This window comes from Cataglyphis hispanica, chromosome 3, assembly GCF_021464435.1.
Source record: "Cataglyphis hispanica isolate Lineage 1 chromosome 3, ULB_Chis1_1.0, whole genome shotgun sequence".
NCBI lineage: Eukaryota > Metazoa > Arthropoda > Insecta > Hymenoptera > Formicidae > Cataglyphis > Cataglyphis hispanica.
Window position 1 is genome coordinate 7,541,009 of NC_065956.1, and position 13,093 is coordinate 7,554,101.

General features: G+C 40.5%; 2 protein-coding genes across 4 annotated transcripts in view; one reads left to right on the top strand and one right to left on the bottom strand.

Moving 5' to 3' along the window:
* Positions 1-11,797, top strand: part of LOC126848118 (uncharacterized) — a 61,343-nt gene extending 49,546 nt beyond the window's left edge. For all 3 annotated transcript variants that reach the window (XM_050588714.1, XM_050588715.1, XM_050588717.1), the window contains 3 exons: positions 174-6,195; positions 6,603-6,888; positions 7,257-11,797. In XM_050588714.1, the coding sequence (XP_050444671.1) occupies positions 174-6,195; positions 6,603-6,888; positions 7,257-8,835 (7,887 nt within the window). In that variant the 3' untranslated portion in view covers positions 8,836-11,797. The remainder of the gene's footprint in view (positions 1-173; positions 6,196-6,602; positions 6,889-7,256) is intronic.
* Positions 1-13,093, bottom strand: part of LOC126848179 (uncharacterized) — a 43,435-nt gene that overhangs the window by 17,966 nt on the left and 12,376 nt on the right. The window lies entirely within an intron of this gene.

Sequence of the window (13,093 nt, forward strand, 5' to 3'; positions counted from 1 at the left end):
TGAAACAATAAAATTATATACTTATATTTAATTTATATATAAGTTAAACAAAGTATAATAATTAATAAAATTTGATTTTCTTTTATTATATGCATAGAGAAATTAAATGATCTTTTAATTAACAAGTTTATTAATTAATTAACTTAGTTGACTTCTTTCCTTTTCAATTGCAGTTTGGCGAGAGTATAAAACCTTTAGTGATCGAATTATATATTAGAGCGCTGACAACGGACATGAATGAGCTTGAAAGTCAGAAGGCAAAATCAGACAAAGACAAAGAGCGCGAGACCGCCAAGCGTCTTAGTACACAATTCCTCAAATTGGCGAACGTAGTTGATAGTAATATCGGCATCGCAAAGGAATGCGTCTTGACGGCATTCTCCTTACATCCTACCAGAGCTTGCTACGACAGAATAAAGGAATTAGCAGTAGCGTGCGGAAAGGCCAAAGATGATGGGGTTTTGCAAGAGGGAGAAAATATTAAGAAAGAAGACAAAATCGAAGAGAAGACTCCAGGAGAGGATGATCTCTCTACATCGACTATTTTGGTCAAATCCGAGATAATGGATAATAACAGCATCACGGAGACACAGTCGTCAAGTTTGATAGATTCGGAAACGCAGTCGCTGTATCAAAATTCGACCATCGTAAAGAGCATAAACTTTCAAAATGAGCGGGAGATAGAGACATTCGAACAAAACGATCAGTTATTGAAAAGCTTGTTAACAGCAAAGAAGCCTGATAAGACGATGTCTGATACGACAATGCCCGCGGCGCTGACAAACAACAGGTGTCCGTTACATCCGAAACACGAATCTTCGTCCGACAAACCGCTCGGCGAACTCTGCTTTAATTGTGGTGAATTTACTGGGAGCAACAAACTGAGCGGCAATAAATCTCAAGCGAGCGAAGCTAGCACGATGCCGAGCAACAACAGCTTGGAGAGAACACTAGATACATTGATTCTGATCAAGGGCGACACGATGGCAGGCTCGACCAATTATGACGAAAAATCTGTGCCCAGTCAAGTTCTGGATGGCGAGAAATTAGGTCTTTCGCCACAATTATGCGACGATCTGGCAGTAGTACTGAATAGTCCGCGTTTCAACTTGCTCAGCTGGGTGCTAGATTGGAAAGAATTGAAGAACTCATGCGAACAGTACCTAGAAAATGCCGAGGAAATGCGCAATACGAATAAGGAGCTCAAATATCTGAACATTGACTATTCGCAGTTCAAGAATTGGCCATCGGAAGACGACACTAAGGACAACTATTTTGGCATCGAAAAGGGCTATGAACATTGGGTCGATCTGCCATCTGACAGTTCGGAGCAATTTGGGAGCTTTCAGCCGGCGGCCGGCTACAAGCGCTCCTCAACACGCCGCAGTTTGGACGATACCACGTCGGATTCTGACAGCGGTAGTGTATTGCGCGTACGACGCACTGCACGAAAACGCAAGATCCATCGGTTAGAATCATCAGAGAGTGATTACGATAGCACCGAGCCTAAACCAAAGCGCTTTAGAGGTAGGATCAGCTCGGTATCAGATAGCGACAGCAATACACAAGATAGTCAGACCGATAGTTTGGGTAGCGATGGTTGCCGATTGGAAATCAAGAAGAAATCCAACAAATTGAGTAACAAGGAATCCAGCAAGAAACGACCGAAGACATCGAAACTCACCGTCGAGTCTGTCTCGCATTTTCACATGTTAGTGAATGAAGACGCACGACGTACAAACGCGCACGAAGACGCCAGTGGCTCTGATGTCAGCAGCAACGACATTATTACCCTTTTTTCCGCCGATATGGATGAAAATAAACGCGAGACGATCAAGGGCTCAGCGTATACCGCTGCGGCGCAATTGATCATCACGACTACAGAAAGGCGAAGCGATCCAGCAGTGCTCAAATCTCTCAGGATGTACAGACCACAGAATTCGAAGAAAAAGCCATCGAAGATCTCGCAGATCCTGCAAAAGAATCTGCTCAACAAGAGCAAGGACACCAACAACGGCAATCGGATGGATTGTACCGAGCAACAAGGAACGAATAACATCGCGAAATTCGCGCCGATGCTGAGCACGTTGAATCTGAACCCGAAAATCGTGTTGACACGTACAGACGAGGTTGACCGCAAACTCACAAACCATTCCAAAAAGCAGCAACAACGGCTGAGCAGCGGTGATATTACCAGCGAACTAATTAACATAAAGACGACGATGCCATTTTCACCAAACAATAAGAGCGTAATGACGTATCAAAAGAAACAAAAGGAACACACTGTAAGTGGCAAGAACAACAACAGCAGCGGTAAGAACGACCTAGACTGTTCCATGGTAATCGATGGCCATCGTGATCATCATCACCATAATCGTCTCGGCTCTGTCAAGTCTAATTTGAGTAAGACAAAGTATGATATTCTTGCAAAGGCCGTTAGGGATTCCGATATATTGACTAAAAATGTGCCGGGTATGAATTCGCTAGACATGATGGTGCCACCGCGACAGCGTTCCACGGTGAATGTTGTGCAGCTTTCAAGAAACAGTATTCCGCAGAGTCCAAGTTCCGCCACGGGCACGGCGGCGGCGACTATTAATGTCAGCGGTAACACACCACCCCGGCCCACGCGTACACCAAGCGTGGCCAGTAATCAAAGTAGTAGCGGTGGCAACAATAGTATACAATTACCGGGCACGCCGTCCTCAACAAGCGGCCACGATAGCGGCGTTGGTATGAGTCCAGCCGGTCAAACGCCGCCACTGAGATTATCATCAAATCTTGGAAGCTCGCCGGATGCGGTTGGTGAGGAAGCCAATCAGCTGCCAGATGCCGCGTCACCGACTATCAGTCCGACAATCTCGGCGACGACGATGACCGCCAACAATCCCTCATCGATACATCAGCTTGATGCTACTGCCGCCGCCGTCGTTATCGAATCATCCGGTGCAATGCGAACAATGGCACAGATACGTCGCGCGAGCAATCAGCACAACAATCAATCGCCAAGAAAATCACCTTCTTCTCCGTGTTCTACGGGTGCGATTGGAATCATAACCACGACGACAACGACCACGACAACGTCCCCGGGAGGATTAGCCGCGACACCTATTACATCCGAGTCGTTAAAGGTCATCTGCAAACCGGATGGCAGTTACCATATTGCATCGCTCAGTCCCACCCAGAGAAATCTTTTAGGCTTGCAGAATCTGGACGACGGTATTAGTTTTGCGCGACAAACAACGCAGCAACCGCAACGTGTCACGGACGCAACAGGTGGCGCGACATCTAATAGAAACGCCTACGATCGACTTACCGCTTCCTCTGTAAAGAACACATCACAATCCAGTCAGAATGCTGTTCTGCCCAAGTTCAATCAGGCCTTTCGCAAAACACTTTATAGCATGTCAACTGATACACCTGCAAGTAGTGCCGCTAACACCTCGAATGATACATCTCTGGGCAACATCCAACAAACGGCAGCAGCGTCCACGCAAAAAACGACGAATCTATCAAAGGCAGTGCAAACATCCGTGCCGAACAATCAGCAGCAACCACAACATCAACAACAACAACAGCAGACAAATGCTGGCAACATCAATGTGCAATCAATCATTCCCAATCTGCAATTGTCAACCAACAGGCAGGTAGTTAGTATTGTGCCAAGTTCCAGTAATAACGGCCCAACAAATACCGCCATCAACTCGAACCAGATTGCTAATCAAACAATAACACAACTTGTACAAAATGCAAGCTCGCCCAACACTGGCGTCATATACACGCACAAAGTGATAACCAATAATCCGAATCAACTCAACATTATACCGACCAACATTATATCGCATACCAACTCTGGCAGAACTGCAGTCGTTAAACTTAACATTCGCCCAGTTAGTAGACAGCAAATGACGGGAGCTATTCAGGCTGTCTTGCAGACGCCGAGACTGCAGCAACAACAACAACAACAACAGCAGCAGCAGCAACAGCAGCAACAAGCCGTGAGAACGGATAGTTTGATTGGTTCTCCGATCGAAGTGAATAATGAAGTGAGCTCAACGACATTGGAACAGCTACGGGAGTTTGAAAGTGTGCTAGAACAGGTGAAAGAGAGAAGTATTCAGCCACAGGCTCACCATTCGATTTCCAACAACGCGACCACGACAACCGTACAAACACAAACCACTACACAGCAGACTCAAGCGAATAAACAACAGCAGCAGCAACAACAACAGATTTCCGTTAGCGCTTTGGCACAGCAATTGATGATGCCTACGCAACCTAGCGCTAATAATGAATCATTTGCTAGCAATGGTAATACTGTGACATTCCAGCAAGAATCTGTATTTTCGCAGAAGGTTTCTGTGGCCTATGTGAACCCGAGCAGTGGCAACCAAGTTGTCACCGCCAAAGTGGCGGCTAATTCTACACCAACGCCAGTGGTCGTGGTTACTAGTTATTGTCAACCGGCAGCATCACCAGCATTAAGCGTCACGTCACAGAGTTCATCGAGTCCATGTGTAACGCCGGCACCGACGCCGTCGGCCGGTAAGACGCCACCGACACCGCCATCTGTTGCAGCCGCGGCCGCTGCCAAGACTGGCGTAAAGAAATCGACGCCAAAAGCGGTCAAGACCAGTGCCACTAACACGTCCAAGGCGTCGCCTATACCGAAACCACAACAAAAGCCGCAAGAGGATGAGCAAACTGCCCAGCGGATCTACGCGATTCTTGACGAATACGCTGAGCAATTGAGAAATTCGCCGGATCTTAACAATAAACCTGCGCCTCGAAGAAGATCTAATCCACCAACTAATCCAAGCCAATCATCAAAGAGAAAAAAGTCAAGCTCGAGCAAGACTAAACCGGTGGGACAGCAAACTTCCGAATTGAGCCCCAGTACGGACGATCTTGGCAGAACTATGGGCAGCGAGGATTCATCCAGTGGCGTTGTACACGTGCAGGATAGTCCGGCCGGATTTTCTGCACCGGAGGAACCATCAGTGAACGTTAATGCCAGCAGTCATGCGGAAACGAGCGCGGAAGTGCGTAGCCTGACGAGCGATTCCAACGATGGCGTTGAATTGAACGTGAAGCGGCGTAATCTCATCTTTACGGAGCCAGGTTCAAATCAGCCGCGCGCAGTAATTGTGCAAGAAGCGTTGCCGTCGAACTCGGTGAGCGTTAGCGAGGCACTCGCTTCAGTCACCAGCAAGATGGGTGGTGCATCGGTATTGATGCCGGGTATTGTACTGCCATTGGCAGTAGCCAAGGGCACTCAGTACATAGTAGGAAATACTAAAATACTCACGGTGCCAACTGTGCGTGCCAGCAATAACAGCACTAATACCTTGGTGCTGCAGTCATTCCTCAATCAGGGTAAGCTGATCACGCAGCCTCACGTTAAACAAATGAAAATGCAACCCACCTTGCAGACACTATCGAATAATAATCAGACGCTCACTGGTACACAAAATGTGCAGAGCGCGTCTGTAGTAATACCTCAAACAGGAAGTGCGCAATTTGTCGGAGAAACGGCCACGGCTACAGTAACAACACCAGACGTGAAGCCCAATGTGATCGGTGACTTGACATTGAAAAATGAAGCAGCCGTGACCGTTAGCAGCGGACTCACGGTCGAATCAGCAGCAACGAATGCCGCCATTGTAGTAAACAAGAGCAATAATCCCACTATCAGTCTAATTGGCACTCGGACCATCAACGAGATATCGGATAATCAACAAATATGCGGTGTTATCACCAGCAATCCAACGCTGCAAAGCACGACGAGGCTTTTTAATTCAAGCATACATAAACTATCGACACCTGCCACCCTTAAGGCGGATAATGTGGTCTGCATAGCACCAGCAGCTGCTGCGGTCTCACATTCGCCGGATAAGAAATCATCTCAGGATGGACGGGAGATTCATGCCGAGAAACCGATGTCTATACAAACAGGCGCTACCATCGCGCTCACGTTTGCCTCGCAAACCGATGTAAACGCCATACTCAACGACGCTAGTCAGCAACAGCAGAAAGACACGAAGGAGATGTCCACCGAGATAACAGCTGGTACCAAAATTATTTCTCCGAAGAAAAGAAAATTCAACGATGTTATCAGCATACAAGAGAACATGTCGCCGAGAACATTGATTCCCATGAACATTGCCACGTCATTACAGAATAATACGAAAATTGGTAAGGACTCTCCCGAAATGTGAAAATGCTGTTTTGCGAAAAATGTTCTTTTTTTTCTTATTATTAAATTTTTATTTTTCTTATTATTATTATTAAAGTATAAATATTAGTATGAATTTATTAAACTTATATGTATAAACTTATTCTATACAATAAATTGTTTTAGTACTCTGTTGTTAAAACTTGTAAAAAAAATTGGAAATTTGAAATAAAATTTTATTTTTATTATTTTATTTTCATTTTGTATAAAAATGCTGACAAAAATAATATAAGTTTTTTATATTATAGAATATATTGTGTCGTGTAATTTGCATGTCGATTATCGCATAGATGCATAATACACGTTACGTATACATAACGTGTATTATGCATCAATTAATTCTTTTCGCATCTTATTCTTCTTACAGAGTCTTCTATTATCTCTACGAACAAGCAATCGAGCGTCATCGACAGTACGACGCAGTTCTTGGTGACCGGTGGACCGAGCAGTTCAGATAGTCAAGAATCGTCTATGCAACAATCCACTGAAACAATCGATGGCTCCTGCAAAGTCGGAAATGGGATGCTGTATGAAAACGCGCGCTTACAGGAAGCCTGGGAATCAGAGGGAAAGATTTCACCTGACACGCCATGGAGATATAATCCTACGTCAATGAATACACTAAGCAATGATTCGTTGAAAGGATATTCCAGGTAATAATTTAATCATATTGATATATATCGCAAAAAAGAATTTTAGTTTAATTTCTATATAAATTTCTATATAAATATTATTTTATTCTAAACATTATTTTTGTTTAATTTAAATATTGTTTGTCAAACTTTATTCAAAATCTTGAAACATTTGAAAAATTTGATTTTGATTAATATTATTTTATTTACTTTATATCTACTTACATATGTCTTTACAATTCTCTCTAATTTGATAATATTTAATAGTAAATAATATTTGAAATGAATTAAACTTTATAATGAATAGATTATTTGAAAATTTGTGAGAGAGAGAAAGGTGGGGAGAGCAGGAGAAAAAGAGAGAATCAATCGAATGACTATAATTCCAGGGACAGTGATAATTCAGAGGGCGTGCTGCAGATCATCAATAAGGGTCAAGGCATTGAGATGGCGAGCGGGCAGATCTATCAGTCGAACACGAAGAAATATTTCATGAATCATACTCTAGATACTTCGTATTCTAATAAGAGCAATCTGATGAAATCACAACTGATTCCCAGAATGGATCGCGATTTGATGCAGCAGAGGTTAGAGAGGAAAGCCGCGGCGTACGAGCGCGAACTTAAATTGCAAAAGAGCTTATCGGAAGAATGCGAAGATCTAGGAGTTGATGAACCCAGCACCAGCGATCTATTTCCCGAGGCGGATTTGTTATTTGACACGAATCACTCGCCCTCGTTCGATCATTCCTCGCAGGATGCGTCCTGCAGTCAATCCTTGGGCATGAAGCCATACAATAGCTCGTATTTTCGGTCGCTGGACTCGTCAAGCGGCAGCAGGGATGCTAGTCCGACGAGCGATTTCAAATCGAACGAGTGTAAAAGGAATACGAGTCAGCGCGCTAGAACATTGAAGGATTCATTAAAGAGGGGCAAACGAGAAAAAGAGGATCTACATTTGGAGACCCCGGTGAAACATATGCGACTTACTATGGACAATCTAAGTCAGGATGAAGCGTCGAACAGCAACTCGGACATCTCTAGGCTATCACCGGCAAATCTCGGCTCGCTGGAGAACGATTCGTCGAAAGACATGAGTGGTCATCATCGTGTCAAGCTGCTTTCGAGGAGTGGTTCGAAAGAAGGTACGCCTAGCAGTGTATCCAGTATACCATCTAATATGAAACTGGACATTGATCTGGATTCGGAATCGCTACCACCTAGCATCAACGTTAACAATACTTCAGCGGCAAGCTCAGGTGACGAAAGTTTAACTCTACTTAGCGGCAATACTGCAGACCACCATACTATACCATCACCATTATCACCACTGGCCGCGGCCGGACCATTGCTGTCCACGCATAAGTACACATACACCAACAAGAAGCGCATGCCGTCATCCAAAATGCGCATGGATTCGTACATGGCGTGGGAGAGTCCAATGTCCGAACGCACGAGGTCCAGCAGCGAGGATGAGGACTCGAGCATCAGCGAATCGATCAGCAGTCAGCCGGAGGACAATGTTGCATTGAGCAATGGCTTGGAAGACAGTGTACAGACATTAAAATCCTTGTCCACCGATCGACGTTGCACCTATGTAAAGAAGAAAGATAAACTGCAAGTGAATGCGAGGGTAGTTTTAAATCGTACCGATCATAAAGCAACGGCAACAATGGCAGCGCTTCCTAAGCGAATTCCCAAGACGGAATCGATAGCGATAGCTGAGTCGATGGTAGTGTCAAGTGACAAAGCGTCGGAGGCGTCTGAAGACGAGGCCGGTAATATCGTACTGATGGAGCCGGCGGATTGCCGCGCCAGAAGATCCAGTCTGCGCGGCCATGTGAAGAAAGGCTGCGCGTGTTGCAACGGTTCGCCGGAGCGACCGAAAAAGAAGACAACGACGACGGTTAAATCGGATCACAAATTGAAGAAACGCTTGTCGTCGAAGCAGCCTGGTAAGAGAAGGTAGTCCTAGCGATCTAACGCTCGTATGAGCACCGCAACATGTTACTATATCATTAACGTATCATCATTATCGTCATTGATGGTTTTTGAAGCGATGCGGGCGTTTCAGCGCGATCGAAATTGGGTCAACACAGATGTTGTACTTTTCTCGTCAAGAAGAACAGTAAATGATTTTATTCGCAGATCGGGAAATATAAATGGGACACGTTATTGTAAATATTACTAGAAACGCGCTTAGATGCGCGAATTACGTGATTTACCACATTTGCAACATTTGAAACATTGGTGGTTACATGCAGGTTTAGCCAAGAAAAATATTCTCCATGAGTTTAAATTAATGATAAATTTACGTTGACACGTTGACTTGCGTGCTTGCGTGCGTGTAGGAACATATGGATATGTGAGAATGTACGCGCGCATAAGAGAGAAAGGATATAATAGAGACATATGATTTATATTAATTAAAGTTCTCGTCGATATAACAGTAGATCATCCTTCTACCATTAGGTGTTAACTATGATATTAGATTGTAAGATACAGATCATTTATGTATGGCAGACTTAGATTTTTAATCGTTAAGGACCGTTTAGCGATGCAATCTAGTCAAGTCGTTTTGTGACGAGGATGTGGGCGACGAGTGTAAACAAATTATGATGAATGAAATAAGAGATACCGTAATGCGCTCGTTAATAGATCACTCGCAGAGTAAAGAGAGAGAGCCTGAATTTATATAATTCAATCTACAGTATGTCTGTCATGACAAAGCTCTATTCCACGTTGTAACATGGTGTGGTCAGACTGAATAGACAAATAATAATAGAGTTCTCTTTCCGAAAACAGATTAGGATATAGTAACAAGGATGTGCAATCTCTTTGGAATGCATTGTCTTTGCCTTTCGTGTAATGCTTACTTGTATCTGTATAACTCTAACTTTATATATAGAGATGAAACTGTCGTTGTAAATTCTCGGCGCTCTGCTCTTGCAAAGCAATCCTTGAAGAAAAGCGGGATTGTTTGAATGATGAAAAGATATATATGTATATGTATATATATATATATATATATATATATATATATATATATATATATACGATTTAAGCGATATGAGACATATGAAAGAAAAGTAAAAGAATTTAATGGCAATAACATGTTCTATGGATCATTTTAATAACTGTCTGTTATACGGCCCGACCATACCTTGTCATGGTGCATAATAAAAATCCAAATGAGTGTACACAACACATAACAACATTGCATAGATAATTCATTGAAAAGGTAATATAATATTATACATATATATATGTGTGTGTGTATGTATGTATGTATGTATGTATGTATGTATGTATGTATGTATGTATGTATGTATGTATGTATATGTATGTATATGTATATATATGTATATATATATATATATATATATATATATATATATATATATATATATCGCTGCACTTTAGTACAAAAATGCTTCATTTTGTTTCGGATGAAGATGACAGATTTATATCATATTATTATCGTGAGATTGCTCGTGTGAATGACCGTAAATTTTGCTATATGTGTGTGTGGACTTACTCTAAACTTATAACTTATAAAAACTCGCGTGTGAAAAAGGCTGCGTGAGAGTATAATGAGTTGATCCAACCTTTTGTTGTATAATTACAATTGCGTCATTGGGCGCTGATATCCATTCCAAACTTTTACCGGCGCGCGATATATATGTGCATGTATGTATGTGTATATATGTGATATATATATATATATATATATATCATATATCATATATATGTATATATATACACATATATAGAAAGAACTCGCGATTTATTCTTTCTCTCTTTTTTTGTTCTCTTTCGATGTTGCAAAAAAATTGTAGCTTCAAGTAATCGAGGTATAACTGTTCCTGCGAATAGTGTCTCATTACGTGATATGAACCAAAGTAGAGGCTCTGTCGAAAAGGAGATGAGGGAAACGCGAATAATGAATTGGTGTGAACAGCATTGCTGTTGCGCGTGTAGAATATGTAAATTGTAATTCAATTAATCTCTGCGCTCGTTTTTTCCTTTTTTTTTCTTCTGTAGAATGAATTTAATTATTTTTTTAGTGGTTGTAAATATTTTTTTTAAATTAGATTAAAAACTGTACACTATCATTATACATATATTTAATACAGAGATTCATAATCGATGACTTGGCACTAAACAAAAACCGAAGAAGAAGATAAAAAAAGAATAAATAAAGCTTTTAAATTTTTTTGTTGTAATTTTTCACATGCGCTATTACGAAAAAAAAATCTTAATTTTATGAAAGAATTATATAATCGTTTATAAAATGATCATTTTTTTTTTATGGAGTAATGTTATAAAACAAAATTTAAAAAATTTACATTCTCTTTGGTTGTATGTAACTATATTATTTTGTGTATACAATTTGAATATAAACAAATAGATCGATATAATTTTCTATTATTTTGTTTTTTTTTTATTCGCAAATTATACACATTCTACACGTATGCCAACACTGCGAATAAAATAACTAACATCCTTTTTCTGTGATTATAATATATAATATAATCGCTTCGCTATAAATATGACTAATTATCACAAATCACGTTCCTTTCAATTCCTCGTTCAGTTAGTAGTTAAACGACGAGCAAGATATCTACCTCCTGCGCTTAATATATCTTTTTAGTTTATTTTGATTATAACAATTTTTCTGATGAGAGCGTGGAAGTTGAAATACTTATACGTATAAAAAATCGCTTATAACATGATTTTTACCTGATAGACAATTTGATTTTGCGAGATAAAAACGTAAACTGCGTCACATCCACTTTTTCTTTTCTTATATCTTTTATCATTTAATCCAAATCATTTTGTTTTATATACAATTCAAAGCGTGAAAAGCGTAGCTCTCGGGAAGAAAGATTCTGTAATTAAATATGTGTAAATAAATACGTTGAGTAGTATTTATGTTAATTTGCTATTGGCTACAGGAATAATTAACAGATACAAATTTTTTTGATAAAATACCTGTTTTATTACATTAATCCAATCTTATTGTGGCTTACATGATTTTCCAATATTTTATTTATACTTTTATTCATCTATATTGTGTGAGGCAGTCTACATTCATTTTTCTTCCATTACTTCTTACGACAAAAAGAAAAGTGCGTTTTTATTTTGTGTTAAGCGAGACGGATCCCGACCATATTACGTTATTTTATTTATTTCTATATTGAAATTAAGCTCTTGTGTAATTGAGTTGGTTTATAGAAACAAAAGATGTCTCTTAATTAACGATTTAATTTTTAATTAAAGGAAAATTATGCTACAAATATTATTTAAATTAAATAAATTGATCTCTACAGAAAAGACGTTCTCTTTTTTCTATAGATCGTCTCAATTTACATTTGCATCTAATTTAATGTAGCATTTTCTTCCTCGACTTCCTTAATACTTTTTCGCTCTTGATCGTGAAAAGCGTATTCTGAAAAAAAAAGAAAGAAAATCGCGTTTCTACTGGAGCCGTTTGTATAAAGCAAGGAAAAGTTTAGTCTATTTATTCTCATGCTAAAAATAAGAAGGCGAATTATATCTTCCTGTATATTAAAGAGAGAAGAGGAGGTGTGCGAAGAGAAAGAAAGAGACGATAAAGAGAGAGAAAAATACGGAGAAATGTCAGAGCGGCACGTCTTCGCGCTTGTATAAAATTCCGAGCGAATGTCTCACACCAAATAGAGATGCGTATTTTTTGAATGAGACGTCTCTCAAAAAGAGAGATATAGCTTTTAGCTCGCGCAGATACGCGTGTGCGTACACTTGATTCGTCGGTGATAGTCTGGCCTTTCGCCATCCAATTTAGTCGTACCAATCGCATTTATCATAGAGGGATGTGTAGTCTTTGTTGTTAAGGCAAATTCGAGATGAAAGCAAGAGAAAGAAGGAAGGAATACGCAGAATATACGTTCGTTTAAAAAGCAAGGATCATAAACCGTAGAATTTCGGTGAGTTCAATTCTTGATGCTGAAGAAAGATTTGCCAAAGTGTCGCTTTTCGATTATCATCAATAAAGATATAAAAAATTTCGACTTCACCTAAATTTTATCGGTTTTAGATCCTGTATTTGAGGATTAAGGCGAGGTTTTCCACAGCTAAGCTTCTTCAGGTACTTAAAGAGAAGGGGGAGAGAAGAAAAAAAAAATGATAAAATAAATAATCCGCTTTACACCGGCCGTTAAGCGATAACTTAAGAGTTTTTGTAT